Here is a 26,294-nt window from a genome sequence, read left to right on the forward strand (position 1 = left end):
CAAGGTCACACAGCTGGTAAATGGCACAATTGGGATCAGAAAAAGGCAGATGGAGCCAGAAGGAGCTGGAGCTTTTAAGCCCCCTGCAATGTGTGGGATGGCAGCTTCCAGGGCAGGAGGGGGTGGGGGTCAAGGGAGTGGGGGGCCATGGAGGCGTGGTGTACCAGGAGGTCCCCAGAAGTGAATAGTGTACACACACCTCCTGAGTACTTGCAGAATTTGTGACTGGACACAGAGGAAGCAGCCAGACCAGGAAACCTCAGCTCTGCCCTGAACCTGCTGTGTGATCTTGGGCCACTCACATGCCCTCTTTGGGCCTCAGGTTTTCCCATCTGAGGCATGAACACAAGATCTTCAGCCCCTACCCCACCCCTAGCCCCATCTCTCTCCCAGTTCGACTTCTCTCATTGCTAGAACAAACCTCTCCAAGCCTTTCCCGCCCCCACATACACATACACAGCAGAGACTAAGGCAGAGGAGGGACTGGAGATGGGGGTGGGGAGTAGAACGGAGAGGAGGGGTCAATGGAGGCAGTAACTGTTCTCTGAAAACCTAGTCAACAGCAGGAAAGCCCCGCAGAGCACCTCCCACTCTGAGCTTGGGTCTGGGGGCAGTAAGCCCCACCCACCTCACTTCCCCAGGGCCCAGGCTCTCCACTGACTGCCCAGAGACTTATTCAGAAAGTTCCTCCTTCAGAACCTGAGTCATCTGACCCGTGGGTGGTCTGGGGAAACCGGAGTTACAGGTGGCCCCAGGACTCGGGGAGGAGGCTGGGATGGCAGGTCCTACTTTGGTTGGGACCTCAGCAAGTCAGCCTCTCCTTGCTGGGACTTGGTTCCTCCACCTGAAGCAGACAAGCTGAACTGGAGCATCTCAGACCTCCAGGAAGAAAGAGGTCTCTCCCTGTCGCATGTGTCCACCCAAGGGCCTCTGGGAGGTTCTCAGCCTCAGGACAGGGCAGCTGGCAGGGCCCAGGCTTGGGAGGGGATGGGCTCTGAAATGCCCCAGCCAGGAAACCAGGGAGCTCACAGCAAGATGGTTTTGAGGTTGATGTCCCTCCAGGCGCCTCTGGAAGCCCTCTCCCTGAGGCCTGCTCTGGCAAGGCCAATAACAATCGGCACCTGGGTGAGCCCCCAGGCTAGCCTCTGAGTCAAGTTTGCCACCTGGCTGCATGGGCGCAGCAAGGCCGGTTCTTAACTCCAGGGAGTTTGGGCCAAGCCATCACTAATGTAAGCAAGTGCCAGTTTCTCCATCTATAAAATGGGAACAACAAAGAACACCCAAACAACATAGGTTCTCGCAAGGATTCGATCAGCTGATGCACAAAAGGCGCTTAGCACATAATAAGGGCTCCCAAACACAAGTTACATGATCATTTTTGGCTTGAAGACAAGAAAGCAGCAATGACTCCAGCCCACCCTCACAGAACAAGTCTGCTCAGTGCTCAGGAGGTGGACCAAAGCCTGGGTGGGCGGTGCAGGGCGGCAGAGGGAGCCAGGGCATGGGGACCCTGTGTTCCACTCAGGTCTGGGGTTGGCAGGGTGAAGGGGTAGAATAGTCTGGGCTGGCAGGGAAACCAGGGGAGTTGTCCTTAACGGTCAGTGTGGCCAGCGAGGCTTAATTCTAGGAAGAATGAATGTTATATGCCTGGCCGGACACCCTCTGGCAATCCAGGAGACAGGGACAGGACGTCACCTTTCAGCCTGCATGGAGGAGTAGAGCCCTGGCTGGGAGGTACCCCAGCATTCCATGATTGCAGCTTGAGGTAAGCACATCCCTGCTCTGGGCCTCAGTTTCCTTATCTATAAAATGGGGGTGTCGATACTTGTCCCTCTCACTCCGTGATAACGGGTGTCAATCCTTGTCCCTCTCGCTCCCTGATGATGTTCAGGCATCATGAGGGGACTGGCTGATGGGCCAGGTACTGTGTGGTATGATTAATTCTTACAATTTGCCCCTTCTTCTGAGGTGGGAACAATTTTATCCCTGCCTTAGAAGTGACAAAAACTGGGGCAAATTAAGACATGACAGAAGTCCCTCTGCAACTGGCAGAGCTGGGGTTTGAACCCAGGCCGCCAGGCTCACCTCCTGCCTCCCGCCTCCCAGGTGTTCCCCTCACTGGATGCCTCCTGGTCCCTGCCCTATTACCCCTTGCCTGTCAGCTGGCCCTCAGCTGTCCTGTGAGGACCACTGCTCCAGCTTGAGGAGGTCTCCCAACCCCTTTCCTTGGCCCTCCCATAGAACTGGATCTTTACTCCATTTTGCCTGGGGACCTGGCTAATTGTTGACGAGCCCCCACTGAGCCATCCCCAAGCACCGAGTCCTGTGCACACACCAGCGAGACTCCTGCTAAGTGCTTCAACGCAGGGCCCCAGTGTAGAGTTCCAGCCAGCAGTGGCCCAGACATAGCCACGTCCCTTGGTATGGAGAGAGGATTCGAGGGGGTGGGGAGTCTTTTGGCAAGTAACTGGGGAACCTGGCCATGCCAACAAAGTTAAGGGGTTCATTCCGTGGCGGATGGAGAAGCCAACGTCCCTGCCTCCTGGTACTCACATCATTGTGGGGTTCCCTCCCACACTGCAGCAGGGATGCTGTGTGTGATCAACAGAACATGCCAGAAGTGATGGCGTGTTGCTTCTGAGATAAGGCTATAAAAGACTGCGGCTTTCCTTTTGGTCTCCCTCTTGGCTCACTCACGCTAGGGAAGAAGCCATGTTGTGAGCAGCCCAATGGAGAGGCCCACGCGGTGAGGAATGGATGCCTCCTGCCAAAAGCCAAGTGAGATTGGAAGTGGATTCTCCAGTCCCAGACAACTTGAGGTGACTGCAGCCTGGCCGGTGGCTCGACCGCTACCTCACGAGGGACTGAGCCAGAAGCCAGCTAAGTTGCCTCTGGTTCCTAACCCGCAGACGCTGTGCAAGATAATAAATGTTTCTTGCTGTAAGCTGCTATGTTTTGGGATAATTTATTATGCAGCAAGATAATATACAAGACTTCCCAGAGTGTTTCATTAGCTAATGTAAATCTTCAAGAAAGAAGATTATACAATGTAGCATGCCCCATATTTATTTGCCAAGGAGGTCTTTTTTGAGATAATTCTGAGGAAACACTTATCTTATGTTACAGTTTTGGTCCTACAATTTGTTGTAACTTCTAATCTTAATTTTGTCTCATGAGCTAGTCTGAAGGGTAAACTTCAGAGCCTCAACTTCTCCCTTTTATAAAGTAGAAAGGAACCACCTGCTTTCACTTCCCTTCCTGCCTGGGCTGGGCATGCATACAGCCCCACTTGAGCGGGCTCTGAGATATTTGAGGGGAGAGAAGGGGTGGGGGAGGACCCTGTCTAGGTCCTAACAGTAGCCTCACCCTGGAGCTCAGATGGGTTCTACCAGGGGGTAGGTGGGCCCAGGGCCACCATCTAAGTTTGTCTTCCTCAGGCCCTTTCTCCAAAGTGGTGAGAAATAGTGTCTTTCTCTAGCTTTATGCATAGTTCTGAGATGACGCGGCTCGGCTTGCGCCTCCCCGGTCAGACTTCGGGCTTTTCCAGGCCAGGCCTGAGCCTCCCCCATCAGCCTGCGGTGCTCACCCAGGAAGGATGGCCTGTGTACTGCTCATCCTGTGGACACACCACAGCCATGGGCAGAAAGAAGCAACAGAACTTTCCCTGGCCTTGGAGGAAACACATGTCCTTTCTCCCTTTTCAACTTATTCCTTCTACTCTTAATCCAGTAAAAGACTGAAGTCAAGTTCCGGGTAACTGATGGGTCAGAAACCCAATGAAACCCTGCATGTCCCTCTTTGTCAAAAGAAGACAGTTTAAAAAAATCTATAATGCGAATACTTTATTATCAATGAGTGACTGGTATCAGCTTTTTGTCTGGCTATTAATATTTCAAAAGCCATACACCAAACCCAGGCTTTTCCACCTAGCTTTGCTATAGCATTTTCTTAAAAAAAAAAAAAAAAAAAAAAAAAAAAAAAAAAAACAACACAAAACATGAAGAAGTAGGAGGAGGAAAAGAAAGAAAATATATCTGTATTGAAAGAATTAAAAGCCAAAGTGCGTCTTTCTTGTTTTGTCCATATACACACATTGCACCATACATAAATAATTACATTGTAAAAATGACTCCATAATTACAAGTATAATATATATTTCCATATAATATATAAAACTTTATATTAAATCTAGGTAGATGATATTTGGGGGGTTCCGTCTGTGGGGGCTGTGTCTCTGGGCGCCGGCCCCTCTTGCAGCCCGGCAGATGGTGGTGGCTGTGCTCTCCCCGCCTGCGCCCTCTGCAGCAAGGCCGCTGCCTCCGCGGCCGCCGCTATCTGTGGTTGTTGAGGAGGATCTCGAGCCAGCAGGGGCAGGAGGTGATGAACTGCCGGGAGTAGCAGGGCCCCCAGCCCTTGGCGAAGCTGATGCGCACGCTGTTGGGGTCGTAGGGGCCGTCGGCGGCGTCGGGCTCGGGCCCGTGCTGGCGCAGGCCGGAGCGCTCGAAGTCGAACGCCTTGATGGAGTAGCCCGGCGGCACCTTGCGCACGACCAGGGCGCGGCCGCCGGGGGCGTCGAGCGTCGGGGAGTTGACGAAGATGGGGTGCTCGCCGCGGTTGTAGGCCCAGACGCCGTCGGGCTCCTTGCTGAGCAGGATGCCGAAGCCGATCTTGCTGCGCGTCCGCCGCACCGACTCGCTGCGCTGCTCCAGGTTGAGCTGGCCCAGGCAGAAGCCGCTGCCCTGAGGTAGGTCGTAGAAGATGCTGACGGCCTGGTCGTACACCGCGTAGAGGCGGCCCACCCGCGTCCGGTGCTCCCAGTACGCCACGCTGCACCAGTGGCTCGGCTTCGCTGCGTCCGGGGACATGCTGGCGTCTGTGAGGAAGCACAGGGGCGTTACTGGGTGGTGGGGGGTGAGCACCGCCGCCTGGACTGCGCCGCTGGGCTTCTAGCAATCAGCAGACACGAGAGCCCCTGCTAAGTGCCCGGCTGCCCTGGAGAAATGAGAAATGTCACACACACACCCCCTCATACAAAGGAGAAAACAAAAGTTAGGGACCTATAGAGTGCAAACAGACGCAAGGCGCCTACTGTGTGTTCGGTCCTGGGGGTACACAGACACCAGCCAGGCCCAGCCCCTGCCCACAAGAATTTTCTAAGCTAACAGGACAGACAGACAGACATGCACTCAAAGAAGGGACTAAATACTGAACACCAACAATATACCGGGAGGTATACACAGCTTAGCCCTCATGATTTCCTGTGAGGGGACCTCCTTCCCCTCGTTTTACAGGTGGGGATCTGAGACCCAGCGCAAGGCCACACAGCTAGCAAGCAGCAGAGCCAGGATTTGAACCCAGTCAGTCCAAGCCTCAACCTGAATGGAGTAGGGTAAAGCCACTTCGCAGTGACTCAAGGCTAGGAAGGCAGGAATGGGGAAGGTTGGCCCCCAGGCTCCCTTCCAGCCTGGAATTGTGGGATTCCTGCGGTGGCCTTATTGTAAATAAGGCTGCCTGACTGCTCCCAGTCTCGGCCTGAGACATTACACCGAGTCTCCCGGTACCCCCCAAATTCTCTCTCTTGGCAGGACATGCAGGCTTTCACCAGAACTGCAGTCATCTCTGTGAGGCAGAGGAGCTGATGTCCTCAAGTGCTAAAGGAAATCACTCCCCAAAGGGCTTGGGAGTTAGCCAGCTCTCTGAGGTGACTGCTGTCCCTCTCTGGGCCTCAGTTTCCCCATTGAACAGCAAAAGGGTAGCTTGGATGATGACTGGAGCCCCTTCTCACTCCATCCTAGCACATCTCTGCACGTCTGGAGGAGTTTAACAATTTTCTGAGACCAGACTTAAAACCAAACAGAGGTCAGGCCACTCTGGAAGGGCAGGCCCTCCCTGCTGCTCTTGTGTGTGAACAGCTTTTCAGATTCTGAGGCCATTGGACATCCCCTCTTGCCTTTGGGTTCACAGCTCTGAGAGGCAGGCTGGTGCCCACAACTGCCAGGCACGGTGACCTGACTTGCCACAACCCTCCCATCCCCACCCCTCCCTGGGGCCTTTGCACTGATGGAGACACCCTGCTGGAGCTCTGATGAGAAAAAAGTGGGGCAATTTATGGCTCAGCTTCTCCGAGGGAAACTGATCACACTCCAGCCAAACCCAAGGCGGGAAACACTTCTAACACGTTCACTTGGGAGCCTGGGCAAGGGCATCTGTGGCCTTGAGCCCAGCACTGCCAAGAAGCCCTACAGAAGCACCTTGACAGGATCCCCGACATCTGACACACAAGGAGACTGAGGCCCCACCTAGCAGGAAAAGGTTTGCCCTGAAGAGCCTCTGGTCCGCTGCCTGCTGTGCTGCATGGGCCCGATGGGCGTGCCTTCTGCTGCCCTCGAGGTCCCGGCCACAAGTCCCCAAGCTGCTGGGGGGATCAAAGTCCTCTCACCAAACTACAGAAGATATCGTTTTGTCTCAGTTTCCATCCAGATCCCTCGTGGGTGCTGCTGATGGTCAGGAGAGGAAAGGAAGAGGCCCTGCTCCCTGCCCTTGCTAGCCCATGAGGGGTGACCAGGCTGTGGGCACTAGACCAGGCCCAGCAGGTGGGCAGCCAGGAAGGTCCCGGCCCTGAGCCCCAACCCCAGAGCTGCTGCCCCTCTCCCCACTTATCTCCTGGCACCAGGGCCAGGAAAGCAGCATCAGGCCAGCCTGGCTGCGAGACTCCAGCACAAATGCTTTTTGCCACCAATGAGAATTCCTTTAGTGGCCACCAACTGTGTACTAGGCATGGTGAGCAGGGAGCAAAGAAGCTGTGCTGGACAATGATGGGAGCCAGGATGGGCAGCAGGCTTCGCTGCACACCTTCCTCGGGACAGCCTCGGGAGGGAGGTACTGTTACCGCCTATGTTTCAGGTGAGAAAACTGAGGCCCGGGGGGTGCCATAGTTGGCACCGAGGGCTGGAGCCAGCCTCAGTGCAAGGCCACATTCCAGGGGGGTGCTGTTCTCCGGACTCTTGGCCTTGCGCCCCAGTGTTCCTCACGGAGAAGGTGCCCTGTGATGGAGAAGAACCCCATAGAGCCTGGCCTGCTCCATCCATCAGGCTCAGGGCCCCTGCCCGGGCCAGGCCTCATCCCCCACACCTCAATTTCTGAGCAGACTGGGCAACACCTCATCAGGCCTGGGCCCCCAGCCAGGCTTTCCAAATTCCAGGAGAGAGACTGCCTCCTCTGGGAAGCCCTCCTGAATTCTCCTGAGCAGGTGCCTGTGCCCTGCACTGGTCTAGACTCTCCCTGATTAGAAAGAAGAGGAGGTCCTCAGTCTCCTCGGCATCTGTCCAAGGCTGATTACATCCCTAGGAAACTCTTGGAACAGACTACATGGGAAGGAAGGAGGAAATGAATTCCTCCCCCAAGTGTCTACATGCTGCCCCACAAACCCCTATCTGCCAGGAAAGTGGAGCTCATGGCTCATGGAGCCCTTGGCAGCACCCCTGGAAACTGCTCCCCCAAGGGCAGTGAAGAGGTAGCAGACAAGGACCTGGTCTCCTCTCTGGCCACCAGAGCAGGCAGGTGGGCCCCACCTCCATGCTCACAGACTCCCCACCCTGCTTTCAGAGTCTTGAGGCTCCAGAGCTTGAAGGACCCCCTAAAATCATCTTGTCCAGAGTGCCCCAGCACTTTAGGCTTTCACAAACCAGTGCAATTTTTAAAAGGGGTTGGGAATGATACAGGGTTACCACTGTTTTATTTTGTCACAGATGGATTTATTCAAAACCCCAGTACCATCTACTATCACCAGCACAAAAGAAAGGGTAATTTGATAACAATGAAATAGAAATGTAAAACAATAAATTTAGATTATAAAAAATTGTCTACATTGTCTTTGTTTCTTCACCATGGACCAATGAAAGCTTAGTTCTGAGCCTGGCCTGTGAGAAACACTAATTGGGTCCAATGTCCTTGTGCCCGGAAGATGGAACCCCAGGGGTGTGGAGTGACTTGTCCAGGAACACACAGCAGTAGGTGGCAGAGCTGGGACTAAACTCAGGGTCCCAGAATTCTAATCCCATACTGTTGCATGAAACCAAATGGTTTCAGACTGAGACACATCCACTGGATGTGTGGAGCTGGGCAAGCCCCCCAAGGTCCCCATCTGTAAAATGCACTTACTAGTAAATGAATGCCTCACTCACCCAGTCTGTCTTTTCTGGAAACTCTGGTAGCAGAGCAATTGGAGAAAGAAGCTGATTCCAGCACAGTCCCACCCTTCAGAGGCCAGGGCTCCCTAGCGTGTTGGGGGTCATAGCCCAGCTCAGAGGGTCACTGCCATAGGAAGTTTCAATAGGACAGCAGATGGCAATGCCCTCTGCAAACTGGAAAGCACTTCACAAATGTTAAGGTTTAGCTCCTTACCTAGAACCTGAGGTGAAAGGAGGTGCTCAGTAAGCAAAGGGATGAAAGAATGATGAAAAATGAAATGTCTAGAACAAAGTTGAGTGCTGCCCCTTGCTCCATTCTCATACACACATATGCCTATATGTTAGGATTTCACGCGGTATAGACAGCACAAGTGGACATGCTCCCTGCGGTACAGTGATGAGAAGCCCAAGACACGGGCAGGCACCCACAAACCCTGGGTCCCCTCGGCACTTCCTGCTGCTGCAGAGCCCCCACCCTGCTCCCCATGCCTCTTGTCTGTTGCCTGAGCTGTCACTCAGGGGGCAAGGGGACAGTCTCTTGCAGATCTGTTTCCCTTGTGGCTCCAAGGCTGTGGTCCCGCCATCTCCTGTAGCCATCAGCCTAATTAGGAACCAGCTCCTTAATTGCAAATAAATACCGGGGAGTCAGACCCGAGTGAGCAACTTCAAAGATGACCGTGCTCTGACCGAAACTCCTGCTCACTACCCCCTGTGCAGGGCCTGGCTTAGTTCCCAGCCAGACTCCAGGTCCTGGCTGGGAGGGCTCTGGGGGAGGAGGAGAGAGGAGATGCAGTCTCGCTCTGTGTTTGGGGTAGAGCAGCAGAGCTGCATCAGCCCAGGAATCCTGCCTCCTGGCCCTGGTCGAGCAAGCCACCTCCCCTCTCCTGGCCTCAGCCTTCCCACCTGAACAGTGAGAACTTTCCTCAACTCCAAATTTCTGCAGTTTGGTAAATGTTCCTGGCAGCTCTAGTCTTAATTGTCAAAACTTGGAAACACTCTGATGTACATCTGCAGGACAATGAATGAACAAAAATAAGGTACATCCATACAATGGAATACCATGCACCAATAAAAAGGAACAAACTGCTGAAACGCACAACAACATGGATGAATCTCAAGTGCATCACTCTGAGCCAAAGAAGCCAGACACAACAGAAGATAAGCTGTTTGTTTCCTGTTTTATGAAATTCTTCCAAAGGCAAAACCTAATCTCCCGCGATGGAAGGCAGAACTGTGATTACCTCCAGGGAGTGGGGAAGGGGGAATGACTGGGAAGGGGCACAAGGGCACTTTCTGGGGTGATGGAGACGTTCACTCTCTTGAGTGAAAGGACAGCTACTTGGGTGTATATGCGTGTCGGGGGTCACACCCTATCTATACACTTAGAAGCTGTGCATTTCATTTAATGTATTATGTATCGAAAACATTAAAGGAAGAAAGTGGGAATGTGCTGCTGGGCTGGCTCCCCCTGGCCAGCCTGGAGAGGCCCTGGCAGGGCTCGGCGGTGGCCCAGGGGACAGCGGCAGGGGTGGCCGGGGCTCCCGGTGGCGCCCACATTCCTGCCACCAGAGGGCGGTGCGGCGCCGGCGCCCGGCCCGAGGACCCTTGGCCCCAACAATAGGCCCTCTCCCCGGGCTCGCCAACGGTTGGAATTCCTTCCTCTTGGCTTCTCCGCCCAGTGCGGGGTGCTGGGAACCTAACGTGTAATTTTGTGGGGGTGCTGGGGCACCAAGGGGACCGCCTGCAGCCTGGGGGAGGCAAGCCGAAATCCCAAGAAAAGTCTCTGGCTTCTTCGAATCAGCAATTTTCTGTCAACACAGAGGGCAGGCGCGGTCCTGCGTGCTCCCCCGTGGACTGCACCCTCCAGAAGCCTGAGCCCACGCGCCGCAGCTCGTTGTCCTCGTGCTTTTTTTCCCCTTTCCCTTTGGCCAAACTGTCCTGGACGCAGCCACCCCATGAAGGGAACCAGAAGTGTGCCCAGACTAAAGCCTCTGCTTCCTTAGACTCTAAGGGATCTGGACTCGGAGACTTGGAACGCTTGCAGGAGGCCTGTTCCCGGTCTTCTTGGTCTCCGGGGGCCTGGCTGGGCCACCCATGCTCCTCTATGTTCAAGGCTTTCCTGCTGCTTCATACCCACGTGGGCCACAGCAGCCTCCCTGCCTCCCCAGGGAAAAGGGCCAGCGTAGCCCCAAGCCCCAGCCCTGGGCTGCTCACAGCCACCCATCATTGAGCGCAAAGGAAAGGCAGACAGATCCAAACTCTAGAAGACTGGAAAAAGAGACTTGGAGGTTTGGAGACCCAGAGAGGTACACTGACTTGCCTAGAGTCACCCAGCAAGTTGGTGGCAGAGCCAGAGAGGAGCCCAGGGCTGATTTTTCCAATCACCTTTTCCAATCACCTCTCCCCAGAGTCATGCTGGGGCCTCCTGTCCCTCTGGAAAACTCCCTTCTCGTCCCATGCCATGCCCGTGGCTTTAAGTTCCCTTCCCAACCAGCAGCTTTTTCATCTGCAGCTCCCAGGCCTGGGAGTAATTATGTGGCCCTGCATCTGGTTAACCTAACACCCCTTTAAAAGCCTTGTTTGCCCATTAGATAAGTAGTTTCTGTTATCAAACTTCAGGGCAAAAAAGGAGTTTCCACTTAACCCTCCTTTTGTCATTTTAAGCTGCAGAAATGGCTTCAGGTTTTGCAGCAAGTCCAGAGATGCAGCATTAATTAGAGGCTTTTTTTTTTCCTTTGGCAAGGGAGGGGAGCCCATTCCTTTATCCACTGGTCTCCAGCAGTAAAAGCAGAGCAGGAATGTGCACAGGGCCATGTTAATGGTCAACAGCTTAGAACAAGCCTCTCTGCTGAACTCCTTCCAAAAGCAGGGTCCAGCTGACAGGAGTTTCCTTTTGGTCACCCCCACCCGCCCCTCCCCTCCCCCCACCTTGACTCCAGCACCTTTGGCTCCTAGAGGAAGCTGGGCTTCCAAGAGGAAGTTCCTAATCGGTCATTACATTACGGGCGGTCTGGCCACCACAGCCGCCTGCACAGGGCCAACCTCAGGGGCTCTGTGAGCTCCCCGCCCTCCAGTCGTTCAGCTGCTCTGCTCAGGTTTGGTACTTCCAAGAAAGGGAGTGTGGTGGGAGTGGGAAGGGAGAATGGCAGCAAGAGAGGAGGGGGGAGGCCAGGAAACACGTGGTCCACGTGGCTTAAAGTCACGTTTTATAGATGCAAAAATTGAGGCCCAAAGAGGTAAAGTGACCTGCTAAGGTCCCAGTGGAAGTCAGAGATATGCTAGGGGGGAAGCTGGTCGGGACCGATCCGGTGTCACCTGCCCAGGGCGGGGTTAAGAGCATGTGCGTGGGCTGTGGCACAAGGCTGCCCAGATGGGGATCCCAGCTCTGCCACTTGGCAGCTGTGAAATCTTGAGTAAGTGACCTTGCCCGTCTCGGCCTCAGTTTCCTAATCCGTGAAATGGGGATGCAATTCATGACTACCCCATAGGGCTATCGGGATTAATTTAAAGGGTGTCATATAACACCTGGCTCAAAATAAGCACTCCACAAATAACAGCTGTGATTATTATTGGGACCATGCATCAGATAATCTTATCTCCAGATACGGAACTTCATCCTGTATATTTCATACATGTATTCATATCAGATAATAAGACCTGCAAAGATAAGTGTCAATGGAGTTGAGACTCAAGGGGGGGAAATAAATACCTATATAAACCAGCCAACATGTGGTGAACCAAATGCCAGAAAGAGTATAAAGCACTTTAAATTCACTACCTCCACACACTGTTAATCCCCTTAGTCATTCCCATTTGTAGATGAGGGAGCTGAAGCCTGAAAAGTCAGGTCACCTCTCCAAAGGCATCAGGATGTGAACCCACATCTATTTAGGATAAGAGAGAGGGGGCTCTCAAGGGTGCTTGGAAAACTAGAAATGGTGCTGGGAGAACTGGATTTCCATTGCCAAAAAAAAGGAGGACCCCTACCTTACACCAGATACAAAAATCAACTCAAAATGGATCAGAGCTTTATATAAGAGTCAAACTCCCAGAAGGCAATGTAGGGAAAAATCTTCAGGACCTTTTGCTAGGCAATGGTTTCTTAATGACTTGAGACCTAAAGCCAAGCAACTAAAGAAAAAATAGATAAATGGGACCTCCTCAACATTAAAAACTTTTGGACCTCAAAAGACATTATCATGAAAGTAAAATGAAAACAAACACAATGGGAGAAAATATTTGGAAACCATGTATCTGATAAAGGTTTAGTATACAGAATATATAAAGAAATCCTTCAATTTAACAACAAAAAGACAAACAACCCAGTTTTAAAATGGGCAAAATACTTGAATAGACATCTCTAAAGAAGACATACAAATGACCAGAAAGCACATGAAAAGATGCTCAACATCATTAGCCATCAGGGAAATGCAAATCAAAACCACAATGAGATACCATTTCACATCCATTAGAATGGCCACTATTAAAAAATGGAATATAACAAGTGTTAGAGAGGATGCGGAGAAATACAAACACTCATTCATTCCTGGTGGGAATATAAAATGGTGCAGCCACTGTGGAAAACAGTGTGGCAGTTCCTCAGGAAGCTAAGTACAGAATTACCATATGACCCGGCAATCCCACTACTAGGTACATACCCAAAAGAAATGAAAGCAGGGACTTGACCAGATATTTACACACCGATGTTCATAGCAGCATTATTCCCAATTTCCAAAAGATGGAAGTAGCCCAAGTGTCCATCAACTGATGAATGAATACACAAAATATGGTATATACATATAATGGCATATTATTCAGCCATAAAAAGGAACCAAGTGCTGATACTTGTGACAACACGGATGAACCTTGAAGACATCATGTTGAGTGAAATAAGCCAGACCCAAAAAGACAACTGTTGTATGATCTCATTGTTTTGAAACAATCAGAATAAGCAAACTCATAGGGCCAGAATCTAGAACATAGGTTACCAGGGGACAGGGTGGGGATAGGGAATGGGAAGTTAAGGCTTAAAATGTACAGAGTTCCTATTTGGAAGGATGGAAATGTTTTGGTAATGGATGGTGGTGATGATGGCACAACATTGTGAGTGCAAATAAATAGCACCGAAATGTATATCTGAATATGATTAAAAGGGGGAAATGCTAGACTGTATATAAGAATAAAAATTTTTTAAAAATCTATGGAACTACATTGCACAAGCAGTGAACCCTAAGTTAAACTATGGACTTTAATTATTAATTAATTAATTAATAGTACATCTATAAAAATGTACTGTTATCAAATATAACAAATGTTCCACACCAATGCAAGGTGTTGCTGGTACGGTGGTTACAGTGGTACATGAGAAGCCTGTATTTTATTCATGATTGTTCTGTAAACCCAACACTTCTCTCGTTATAAAAGAGAGAGAGAGACAGGGGTCCTCTGCATTACTCCCATGGTTGCAACATTTGGACTGCAAAACCCTGAAGGGACTGCAGGGTAACCGCAAAGGGAATGTGCTATCATTATCCAGCCGTATCCACTACCAGTTGTCATGGGGAGCTCTTCGAAAGATTACATGTTAAAAGGGGTCCTCAGATGTGGCAGTGTTAGTGCCACACTGCCCACCTTCCGGGGAGGACGCAGGGCTTTTTTTTTCAAATAACGTGTTATCACAGCTCTGCAAACACATGTTTTTTGGTTTGGGAGTATAGTTTTTCTTGCACACTCAAACATCCCACCCCTCCAAACACAAAAATAAAGGTCTCTCGAGATGCTACAATAATGAACACTGACCTTGCAAAAGGGCTGCTAGCCCTGGCTGAGAACCTGGAGGTACACTTCACTCCTTTCAAACTTCCCAAGTCCAGGAAACAGAATCATCCCCGTTCTCAGAGGACAGTCCCAGCATCCAAGGGGCCACATGGTAGAGCAGTGAGGGACTCCCCCCCAGGTTGGCCTGACCCTGAGCCCACTCCCCTCTCTGCTGGGCCCTTCGTGCTGCCTCATAAGCCCTCTACACTCTTTTGGAGTAGTCCTCAGAGCCCCCTGCCCCAGGAGGGGCAGCAGCCACCAGGCTGGGCTGTGTATGGCTTTCTCTAGTGGTTGGTCTGAGAGGCCCTGCAGAAAGGCCTTACTTTCAGCCTCGGTGCCCTGACCCCAGCCTCCTTGGCTCCATGTCTCTGGCGGGGAAAAGTGGCAGCCTGGGCCGAGATGGGTAAGGTTTCCATTCTTTCATCTTATGTGGTATTCAAAGAAATCCCATAAAGATAAACTCATCTTGCAACCCTGACATCAAACAAGCTTTCTCCAGGCCCCTGACATACAGGCCTGCTCAGTGTCTCCTCCGCAGACAGATTCCCCAGGAGCTATTAGGCCCTACCACTCCGGCAGGCAGGGGAACTTGCTTCCATCAGCTTCCCTCGGCACCCCTGGGCTTGCAGCATCCCCACCACTGCCACCAAGCCCCACTGCCCTGCCAAGAGACAGTCTCCTGCTGGGCAACTGTCCTGGGTTCCCAGCCCCATGCTCTGTGGTACAGGCTACCCTTTAAACAACACTCTCTGCAGGCAGCTACAACTCCAACGAGCCACCGTGAGCTTGATGTCAGAGTTACCTCTTTCATCAAAGTGCTGATGGATCAGACTCCACACCACAGAGGCTGGTGCCGGCCTGGCCCTTTGCAGGTCACCAGTCCCTCCGAAAGGAAACCCCGAACATGTAAGCCTGAGAAAGAAACACCACATAGGAAGCAAGACAGGGAACCCTCTCAGACCCCGGCAGCGGGGGCACGAGTCCAAGTGGGAGAATTCCAGTGCCCTGTGTCTACGTGGGGAGGGAAGGACGGTGGGAAGTGTCTGAGGAGGGCCAGCCAGCGAGCGATAAGCGGCTTATAAAATCAGCCCACATTTTCAACAAGGAACCAGTTTCTGCAACAAAAGGCTCTGAACTTTGCTCCCATTCCAAGTGCTCTTTGTTTTATCACAAAGTCAGGCTGGAGTGTGTTTGTTAGTTTTCTTACCCCAGACCACCTGGAGTGAGAAAGCCTTGCTTTTATTATTGCCCCTGGAAAAATTCTAGAATAGTACTATTTGTGCACGATAATGAAGCTGGGTACTTAGCTATCCAGGACAGTGAAGGAAGCTGTGGAAAGGAGAAACTTCCCCCCAACCCCAAGTCCTCGTGGCCTGCAGGTCTGTCCTGAATTCACACACAGACCGGGCCCCTCACCCGGACATCCATCTCAGGCCTGAAGGGACCAAGTTCGCCAAATTCAATCTGAGTCTGACTTCCCTGGTGAATCCAAGACCACAGAGCATGAAACTGGCCTTCAGGGGTTCAGTTGGGGACAGCCTGGGTGTGCTTTGGAGGTGCAGGGATGCTGGGCTGGGGCATATGGGGGGGGTGCTTCAGGCAAGCCCAGCTTGGGGAGAATTCGGGGAACCTCCATTTTTCTTTTGCCTCCCAAATCTGAGTTATCTGCGACCTCCTGTCTCAGACTCCTACTTGGACCCTCAATCAGCCTGTTACAGTTCTCAGGGATGTAGAAACATCCCAGGGAAACAGTAGGTAGGACACCCACAGGCCCAGCCCACTCAAATCCCTGGCCTCAGCGTTGCCCACCATTGGGCCGCTTGTCTCCCCGTGCCTTGAACACTCCACTCTGTGAGCACCTTGTCTGTGCTGGTCTCTGTTGATCTGAAAGGCTCCCTGGGACCACAGGCTGGTGTGGTGCAGAGGTGACCTGGTGCAAATCCTCACTGCTGTGTTACTGTGGGCAAGTGACTTTACCTCTCTGAGCACTGGGACCCACTACATAATTTGCAGGGCTCAGTGCAAAGTGAAAAGGTGGGCCCGGGTTAAAAAAAAAAGTGAAGAATTCCGAGAAATAGCAGAGGATTAAATTAAATGGGGGCCCCTTCTGAGCACGGGGTGCTTTGTGACTGCACAGGTTACCCACCCATCGAGCTGGTCCTGCTGAGCCCTAGGTTTCTCATCTGCCCTGAGGATAATACCTGACTCAAAGGGGCTGAGGGGTTTTAGCGCACGAACAGCAGTAACTGGCACTCAATGAATATGAGTTTCCCATCCCACTTCCCAACACTTTTCAGAGTCCTGCTTAACCATCAGGAAGCTGGTGTTTCCTCCTTTGGAAAGCCTTCCTCCATCCCTGGGTCTGAACCATACGTGTGTTCCTCTGTGGCTGTCTTCACAAGGGTACCTGTCTTTGCCCTGGGCTCATCTCTGCATCTTACCCTGGGACCCAGCACCAGGCCTGACAAAGGGTGCTCTGGGCAATGGGGTGCTGTATGGAATCTTACGTTCAAGGGCTGGGAGGGCTCTTGAGAAGGCATCCGGTCTTCCCCTGGTTTGAAAAAGGCACAGAAGCAATACTATTCCCATTTAACAGATGACACCAGTGATGCTCAGAGGCCAGCAAATTAAGGTGAAGAGTGAGAAGCATCACCCCTACTTGCTAATCCTCTTGACGCAGCCAGGTCAATGGAATGCCAGATGAGCTCACCATGTGCAAGGCTCGTTTCCGTGGCTCATCGCCTAAAGCCTACTGTCATCTTGTCATCTTGTCTGGCTATGGGGGTGGATTTAATTTCTCTGGCTTGTTGAGTCTTATGAGGGTGAAGGGAACGGGGAATATGGCTTTTAATGGAGGCACCAAAGAACGGGGGGGGGGGGGCTGGTTTTCTTATTTGCCAAGCTCTCCAAAATAGGCCTTGTCTCACACCAGCCTGTTATTTACCAACTAGACAACATGTGACCTTTGCAAACCAAATATACTTGCCTTGGTTTACACAAAAGATGCAGTTAGGGATAAACATGTCAAAATGAAAGTATCACAGTTGAGATGGCGTGGGTGGAGTCCAATTTAAAAATAATCTCTGCATTAAATCCTCTCCTTTAAAATATTCTTTTGTAATGCAAATATATATAATCCACACTTCTTTAATGAATGGGAGACTAACATACTGGGTTTTCTTCAAGTGAGGGTTGCTTTTATAATAAGCAAAAAGCTAACATTGACTGGAGAGATCATTAGACCACAATTAAAATCTAATATTTGCAGTAGAGAATGCAGTAACCTGAGATGTAAATGTTCCCTACAAAAATGTTGCAAAATGACCCACTGGGTTGGCAGAAGCTCATTGCGCAGCCACAGCGACCAGGTCTACTGTTTGTGGCTGTACTACTGTGCAGGCAGAGTGCAAGCTGCACCAGCACGGCCGTGCCCAAGCATCAGAGCTGCTTGGAAATAGCTGGCTTGTTTGATCAGGGGACGGGAGGTTCAGGGAAGGGAGGGAGCCAGCCAGTTCGTCCAGCCCACTGGGCTAGCAGGGAGATATAGCCCCACAGAGACCTCACCCCCATGCCTCAACCCCAAATCCAAGACTGGTTTCCATGGCAGGAAGAGGCCAAGCCTAGTTCCACAGCTCCTTCAGAGCCCGTGCCAAGGAGGTGGCTTCATCACCATCGATGGTGAGAGTGGGATGCTGCTTTTAACCGTGGAAGACTTTCCAGTTCTCCATGCCCATTCATAAATGACCATTATAGAATATGGTGTATACAGCTCAGAGGTTTGGTAACTTGCCCGAGGTCCACAGGGCTATTGATGAAGCAGGTTCAAGGCTCATCCATGTCTTCTGAGGAAGCCCGAGCTCCTACCACTGTCACTGCCCCCTGACAAGCATCTTGGGAAGAAGGTGACCCACTACCTGGATTACAGCTTCATATCTCTCAGAATAACCCTTTAGCCTGTGTCAGGATGCATGTAGGCACATGCTGCAAGACTAAAGCGAATGTAGCAGTAATGAGAGAGAAATGTCCACAATGAGTTTCTCTGCCCAAAGCTAACCTTTCATTTAAGAGGGGGCATCTGCCTCGTTTTCCATGATCCAGTTCTTATAATACGATTTCTTCTAGCAAAGGCGAAAGGTCTAGGGAGACCTCTGGGCCGACCCTGGCTGTCAGATGCCTGCCATACACACCAGATAGCAATGTCCAAGTGCCTTCTAGAAATGCCTCCCCCTCTGGAGGGCTGTTTGCAGCCCCAGGGACCCATGTGATGAAGGGAAGCAAGGGGTGCCTTTCCTAAACCACTGGGAAGCTTGAGGGGCCTTGGGGAAGGAGGGCACAGCTTGTGTCTACCCGAGCAAGCAGCACGTAGGGGGCATGCACAGGCCCAGCAAACATCAGCAGAGTTCTGCTCAGAGTTGCCACAGAAATCCTTGGTGATGGCTGGCTCCTTCCTCGGGTCTCACCTCCAGCCATCCCTGTGGGAATCCAGTTGCTACTGAGCACCTACCACCCACACATCCCATTTTATTTACTGGTTGCGAAGAGTCTGAGGAGGTAGGTATAATTTCACAGAGGAGGAAAAGGAGGTTTGGGGTTAAGCTCCCAGCCCAAGGTCACACAGTCAATACACAATCAATAGCCAGAATTCGAACCCGGAGTAGCCTGACTGCACAGTCATTCTTCATTCATCCTCCCAGAGTGCACCCTGGAGGGCCGCCAGTCAACTTCTAGCTTGTACCTGGTTCGAAAGGAGGTCAGTGCCGTCCCCTCTCCCGGAGTCTCCCAGTGACCGCACCTCCTCCATGGAGGCTGGTGCCTGCCGCGCTGCCCCCCACCCCACCTCTCCCTCCCCACCTTCCCCACTTCTCCCTCCCCACCTTCCCCGTGGCACCCAGGGCCCTGCAGGCAGCCAGCGGCCAGCGCCTGCATTCCTGGAGCACAGGCCCAAGCTGGGTCCACTGAGGAGGATCCTGGGGAATTCTGCCCATAAATCATGGCCATTGTGAATTTCCCTTTTAGCCACAGGCGAAGTCAAACTTTTCCTTCCCCCACCACAGTTAACCGCTCTTTGTTCCCTGTATCTCTGCGGCTCCGCCTGGCCAGGGGCCAGCTCTCAATTATTAATTAATCTAGGAGGCGCAGGTTACATTCCTGGCGACCTAACCACTTCCTCCTCGTGGGGAACTCAACTCGCAGGCCAGGCCCTTCTAGTTACATCAGGCCTCACACAACACCTCAGCCCTATCTTGTGGCCATAGCTGCAAGCAAGGACGTTTAAAACCAGAGTTAAAAATAACAGCAGAAAACCGAAACCCCCAGAATTCCCTTTCCCAACTCCATCCCACAGTAGCAACCCCACCTGCAGGCCACAGGCGTCCTACAGCCACGTTAGGGCCTCAGTTTTCCATCTGTGAAATGGGAACACGCCCCCCCCACCACCACATAGGGCTGCTGCACTTGTATGTGAGGTGTTTGTGTGGGTGTGTGTGTAGGGGTAACGGGTGAGTCCTCCCCTCTGGTAATTCGAGCCAGGGAGGGACAGACCAAGACGTAAAGCTTAGAAGCAACCCCCAAGGCCGGCGCTGGGCAGGGGCTGCTGCAGCTCCATCTGCTTGCTTTATCCTCTCTGGATGAAGAAAAGTGACAAGCAGCTGGGTTAGCAGAGGGCAGGGGAAGCTAGAGCTGCAACTCAGGTTTATTAAAGTCCTTCAAATGTCTTCTGGAGGGGTTAGGTAGACGATGGAAGTGTAAGCACCTCTTTTTCTGGGTCAAGCTTCCGAAAGACCTTCACACGCACTGACAATCACCCCAAGAAATCTGGGAATCAGTGGAACAAGACAACCAGCCCTTGTGTGAAATGCAGCCCTGTAATGGTGAAATTCAGTTGTGAAGTCAGATGAGTGCCGACCCCTTGGGCTAAGCAGTGTCCTTAACTCCTAAATGGGTCAAATGTCTTTCCCTCCTTTAAGTTATGTTAGAATGGACACTTCGTTAAGCAGTAAAGCTGAAAGGTTAATGCCAACGTTAGCCGGGTGATTGTCAAAATTAAGCCATAGGACCAGAGAAAGACAAAAAGGAATAGAGGGAACCTATCTGATCATAAACAAGAACAAACTCTTGTTGTCTTTCTCATTACCTTTGTCCTTTCCTCCATCCTCCACTGGCCCCTGCACACCTCACAGAATCTTACGTCACCTGGAGTGTGAGCCAGGTGACCTTAGGGTATAAATAGTCAAAAATATCTTTGCAATCTTATGCTTTATCTGCTCCATAATATGTCTGCATTTTATCTGCTAAGACAAACGATGTCCCCCCCAAATCGTCAGGGAAGGAAGGGACACTTTGTCTTTTGGCTTCCCGTACCCTGAGCACAGAGGCTTTGGGATAAAACATGCATGCTGCCAAGATAAATGATTGTGCACATACAATAGAGTACCATTAATTAGGACTCATAAATCCAGAGCTTGTAAGAATTCCGAAAGCAGCTGGATTGAAGTTAAAAAAAAAAAAGTTCGATAAACAAATGCAAAATATAAATACGGTTTGGGAGGACTGTTTATCTGGCTAGCGCTGTATAAACAACTGGCATACCAACTACAAATCGTGCTTATCTGTCCACTAAAGCAGCTCTCCTAATGACCTCCAACAGGAAACACTATCCAGTTAGCATCAGTCCACAAAACTTGGTTTCTTAGACAGCATCCTTCCCGATCACCTACCATGTAACCAGGTAGAATTGGCAAGGTGACCCTGAGGGGTCAGGGTTCTGAGTACCCGGAAAGGAGGCCCCTTGGATGGCTGAACCACGTCACTCTAGCCACCCTGAGGGGACTGGAGCCCCCACAGCAAGGAGGAATGGTGGCCCTTGGCTCGGGCATGCTGACGTGCCACCCGCTTATCTCTGTGCCCATTCTAAAGAAGCAGCCTTTCCCGGGGCGTTCGCTCAGAAGACCCTGCCAGCTCGGGCGTTTCCACATCAGAGCAGGCTGGTGAGGAGGGGCCCCACCCCTGTGTGGAAATCCCTCAGGCCTCAACTGCAGTAGGTGAACCAAGGACAGTTGTTTACAGCGACCTTGATGATCTACAAATTAGCCGGTCCTGGGTTTTCTCCTTGGGAGAAGGCAGCATTTTCAACTCAGAGGGTCAGTCATTTTGCAGAGGAGCGGGTGGGGTGAGGGGTCAAAGATAAGCGTCTGGGACTGTGGGGCAGCAGGAAGAGGCCCCGGGCAAGGCTGTGGAGCCGTCAGGCGGGGAGGGTGTGTTGGTCCTGGCCCGCGAGGGACAGACTGCAAGGCCCCAGAGAGGTGGGCAGCGAGCCAGGCTGGAAATACCGAGGGCTGCTCCAGCTCGCGGAGACGGCCGTGCCAAGTTGGGGAGGCAGAGCTGACGGGGAATGGCAGGTTCCGGCTGGGGCGGGTCCCCAAGGGCACCGAGACAGGAGCAACCGCCTGTGTCTCTGGACACGTGGGGGTTGGAGCCAGGCCAGGGAGACCCAGAGCGGCCAGTCTCCCCAGGGTGCCCCTGTCCTGGCGCTACGTGAGGGCCCCCGAGGAAGGCAGAGCCCCTCTGAAAGGCTCACGTGGGGCAGGGAGTCAGGCCCAGCCTCCAGGTGGAAGGTGGTGGTTCTCTCCTAGTTGCGGAGGTGTTCACAGCACCCACCGAGACCGCTGCCCACTTCCAGTCCCTGCCACTACTTCCCTCGTGGGCATGTCAGACATTTCCTGGATCACCAAGACCCTGAGGGTACCTGCTGGTGAGGGAACCAGTTTCAGAGGGAGACATCGAAGTTGGCAGGGGCCCCTCTGCCATGTTCCTTGGAGAGGACAAGCCCTGTCTTTTGGGGCAGGGAAGCAGGTGAATTGGCAGGCACTTATTCTCCCTCCACCTACCAAATCCTTGGCTCCCTCCCTCTGGGCTTCAAAAACTGCTATCAGGTAAACCAACAAAAACACCGAGGCTGGAGATGGAGGCTTGCCACAACACACACATCCAGACAGCTGGCTATTCTGCCCCGGACACCCCAGGCTCTGCTGGGCCTGACATGACCCACGTAGTTTGGGCAGAAGGCTTGTTCACCATATGTAGGGAATATGAGCATAACTTGTTTCAACCCTCTCCCTCCACCTCATGGCAGTTATCTGAAGCAGGCAGATCTACTCAATTATTTGTAAAAACCCACTAAGAACAATATCCTAGCAGGTTATTCGTGCCACAGTCCTACCCTCTCCAGCTTCCCAAAGTGTCCCTTCCCGACCACTCTCACCCAGGCACTGGGAGCTGCTCTGCCCCGGCCTCAAGCACATGGAACTCCACCCTGAAACCCTGGAAGCAAATTCCCCGAGGGGAAAGAGTGGGTAGGATGTTTTCAAGAACCACTCATTGTGGGTTTGGGCTCCAGCCAACAGAAGTGCCACAGAGATGCAAGGAGAGCGTTTGCTAAGGAAGCTAGCAGATCCCTCACTCTCATTCATGAAGTTCCTACTGTGCGCAAAGATGCAACAACATAGGGTAATTGGAGGAATTAATAATTCTGTGGCAAAGGTAATGTTGGAGGCTGAGGTGAGGAGAAAATAGTGGGGATGTCAGAGGCAATCAGGGAAAATCTTGTTTTTGCAAACATCATTCCTTCTGGTCAGTTCCAAGTTATTTACTGGGATAGTCACACATTTTCCCCCGCAGACTAAAATAGCCCTCCCTAAGACTTGCAGTCTAAGAAGAATAAAAGAAGTAACATAAACATTCTTTGCTGCTGGCCTATAAGAGATGAACACTAGCCAGGCCTGTAGCTAACTGCAAGCCTGTAGAAAGTCCCACTCCTGAGTTCTCAAGTTCACTTCCATGTTTCCAATTCAAAATGGAGTCTGTTGTTTGAGGAATCTGCCTGCTACCCTAGTGGGTCATATGAATGTCTCAGAGTTGAGGATGAGGGGGGCAAACCATTCTTGGATTGGTAGAAACTCTTACAATAATAGAGTAGTTGTGGAACCCACTGTCTAATAGCAACATCATGCTTATGTCAAAGGGAAACCTGGAGGAAGCTAGAGGAATCTAAAGAATTGTTGAACAATTGCTGAATGCCAGGGCTAGAGAACATTTAGCCCAACTTTTTCCCTTACAGAAGAGGAAACAGCCTCAGAGAACAGAAATCTCTTGCCGGGGTCATGTAGTGGGGCCAGGCCTCAAGGCTAAGGTGCCTGTCTCTAAGAAGGTGCCTGTCCTCGATACCAGCGGGCCCTCGGAACTGAGTCAAACAATCCTGACGAGTCCGGCCAAGACGAATTATTTTTGCAAAAGGGTCTGTTTGTTTGTTTTTGTGGGTAGCAGGGAAAGAGTCCTTCCTCGCATCACTGTAGGAACAACTCCCCGCCTCTGCCTGAGAAGTGACCCGCCCCGGCTCCGGCACCGCCACCAACTCTCAGGCAAAGGATGTGCGTTGCAAAAATGGGGCAAAGTTTCCTATTCTGAAGATAACATTGTAAGACACAGGAAGCCCATGAGCAGAGCCTGCGTTTCCAGAAGGGCCTCTGCACACCCGTTTGCAGCCACTTCCATTGCACAGGGTTTCTAGAGGTTCTGTGGTGGGGGGAGGGTAGAGGGAGGGCGGGGATGGGGATGGGAAGCAGCAGGGTCACAGCCCAGGTAAAAGTCCACAGGGGCCTGCTGGTAACTCGGGCCCCTCTCTGAGTCCCAGCTTCCTCAACTGAAAAATACAAGGGTTAAAAGAGCCAGTGTTTCTGCTCTGTAGGCCCCTTGTGTCCAGATTCCCAGGCCCCACCCCTGGAGATTCTGATTCATGGGGCCTGGGTGGAGCCCGGGAATCTATGTTTTTAACAAGATTTAAGAGGCCCCTTTTCTGGCTCTGATTTTTCATAATCCTGCCAGTTTTGGGTTCAACAGCCTGGCACAGTGATGGGAGAGCTGGCTTCCTCGAGGGAGGAATGACAGGGGCAGGAAGGAGACCAAACCAAATCGACTTCCTAGCATCAGACGGACGTGGCAGGTCCCTGTGCCAAGCCCGGGAGATCAGCAGGGAAGGCGACACGCTGGAGCCACCATGGACAGCCCTGACTCAGTGCGTCTGGACAGGCCCCTGGGACAGCAGGCATCTCTGCGTGGGATTCTAATTCAGGGGCCTCAGCTCAAATCCCCGCTCTGCTACTTCCGGGCTGTGTGTCTGGAATGAATGGCCTGAACCTCTCTGGGCCAGAGGTTCCCCATCTGTGAAACAGGATCAAGAGTGCCCAGGACAAAGACTCATAAGGGGACTACTGTACTAAGAGTGGCATGCACCACAAGCCCTCCAAGTGCCAGGCACACCTAGATGAGGTAGATGTTGTTATTAGCTGGGGCACATCACAGACAAGGGTAATTTACAGAGGAGGAAACGGTGGCCTCTGACCAATCCAAGGCCTTCCTCTGTTTAGGGGCGGTGCTGGGCTCTGTGGACATTCAGTCTGACCTCTGCTAAGGCCACATGCAGCACCCAGGGGGCCCCTGCACATGCTGCTTTCCTTCCCCGTCCCTAATTCCACAGACACTGCCTAATGTTTACTCTGCAAAACACTGTCCTAGATGGGGCGCAATCTCTCCTCCAAATCCAGAGGGAAGAAAAATGAGCCGAGCATTAAAAATGAGGGGTAGCAAGCAACGAGAGGAGGGGAGGAAGAGAGGCTTCATGATCCAGGCATGACTGCCAAGGGGCTGGAAGGGAAGGGCGGAAGTGGTATTCCAGGTATGGCAAAGGCACAGAGGCAGGAGCAGACAAGGTAAAGAGCTCTGCTGGATGAGATCACAATACCGTGTGAGGGCTGGTGGAGAAAGAAGAGTCCATGGAGGCTGGTGGGGCCAGAACATGCAAGACCCTGACTACCTGACTGGGAGTGAACACGTGGTGGGGGCCCAGGGAGCCAAGGAGTGGCAGAACCCAATCATGTGTGCGCACCTCAACAGACTGCCGGCTCGTGAAGGATGGGCACCCTGTCTCACACCTCCTCTGATGTCTACAACTGGATGTGATTAATTACCAGAAGGTAGGTAGATTTTATAAGTGGGAATTCTAGGACAGTACAATGCATCCAAAGCTGAAGATACAGACCCTTTTTCTCCCTGATCTTTATCCATTAAGCTCATTTAGAGATAAGACAGTGAGACTACTCGAGTTACAAAAATCCAAGGGGGAATGGAGACCCAGAGTAGTACAGTGGAAAGAGCATCTATAAATACATACATTTAGAGGAATAAGTTTACTGTTTTCATCATAGTCTCTCCCCCTACCCCAGCCCCTGTCTACTGGATCTGTCAACTTCTGAAAGCACTGTGTTATAAACTCCCACTCTTCTGGGTATTTGCTGAATTCTCCTTTTATTTTCATCCATCTTTGATTTTGGTATGTCAAAGCTATGTTGTTCAGTGCATAAAGATTCTTGATTTTTATATCTCTCTGTTTGTTTTAACTTTGATCCATCTACAGAGTCTGCAAAGGTCAAAGTGGCCCACTACTTATTATTGTAAATAAAGTTTTACTGGAACATGGTCACGCCTGTTTGTTAATGTGTTGCTTACGGCTGCTTTCATGCTACAATGGGACTGTTGAATAGTTGTGATAGAGACTGTATGGCCTGCAAAGCCTAAACTATTTACTATCCAGTACTTTACCGAAAGAGTTTGCCAACCCTAATCTATATAAAATATACCTTTTCCCCCTTTTAATGCTTTTTCCCCCATGGAATTACATTACTTCATATTAATATTGCTAAACTTGCTTTGTTTTTGTTTAGCATTGACTAATGTATTTTTTTTCCCCATTCCCTTTAGTGGCAATCGTCCTTATATATAATTTTGTGTGGCTGTGTCTCTCCTAGATGGCTTGTAATTGGATTTTAAAAAATACCATCTCGGAGCTTTTGTTTTTTTAATGGATTACTTTAACACATTCATATTTATTGTTATTAGTGTTTTGGACTTGCTATGTTGTTTTTCTTTTTAATTCTCCATGTTTTGTTGTTTCCATCCTGCCAAGCTTTAGAGTAATGCTCAGGAGAAAAGTGGAATGGGTGAAAAAAGGGAGACTTTGGCTTTATCAGTATTTCTTGAACTTCATATAAAGAGAATATAATATTATTTGTGTAATCACATAGTATTTCATATTTATTACTACAAAGCCAGTTTTAAAGAAACAAGAGTCATGAAAATACAAGGATCCCCATGATGAATTCTTCAGTAAAAAAAAGTACCAGTCACACTTTCCTACCTACCACCTCCACCCACAGAAACACACAAAGGCAACAAATT

General features: G+C 51.3%; 1 protein-coding gene across 2 annotated transcripts in view; it reads right to left on the minus strand.

Annotated features, from left to right (window-relative positions):
* Positions 1-4,015: 4,015 nt before the first annotated feature.
* SMAD6 (SMAD family member 6) overlaps positions 4,016-26,294 on the minus strand; it is a 73,761-nt gene continuing 51,482 nt past the window's right edge. For both annotated transcript variants that reach the window (XM_037833613.1, XM_037833612.1), the window contains exon 4: positions 4,016-4,873. In XM_037833613.1, coding sequence (XP_037689541.1) covers positions 4,332-4,873 — 542 coding nt within the window. In that variant the 3' untranslated portion in view covers positions 4,016-4,331. The remainder of the gene's footprint in view (positions 4,874-26,294) is intronic.

This window comes from Choloepus didactylus, chromosome 4 (genome assembly GCF_015220235.1).
Source record: "Choloepus didactylus isolate mChoDid1 chromosome 4, mChoDid1.pri, whole genome shotgun sequence".
In the NCBI taxonomy this organism is placed as follows: Eukaryota; Metazoa; Chordata; class Mammalia; order Pilosa; family Megalonychidae; genus Choloepus; species Choloepus didactylus.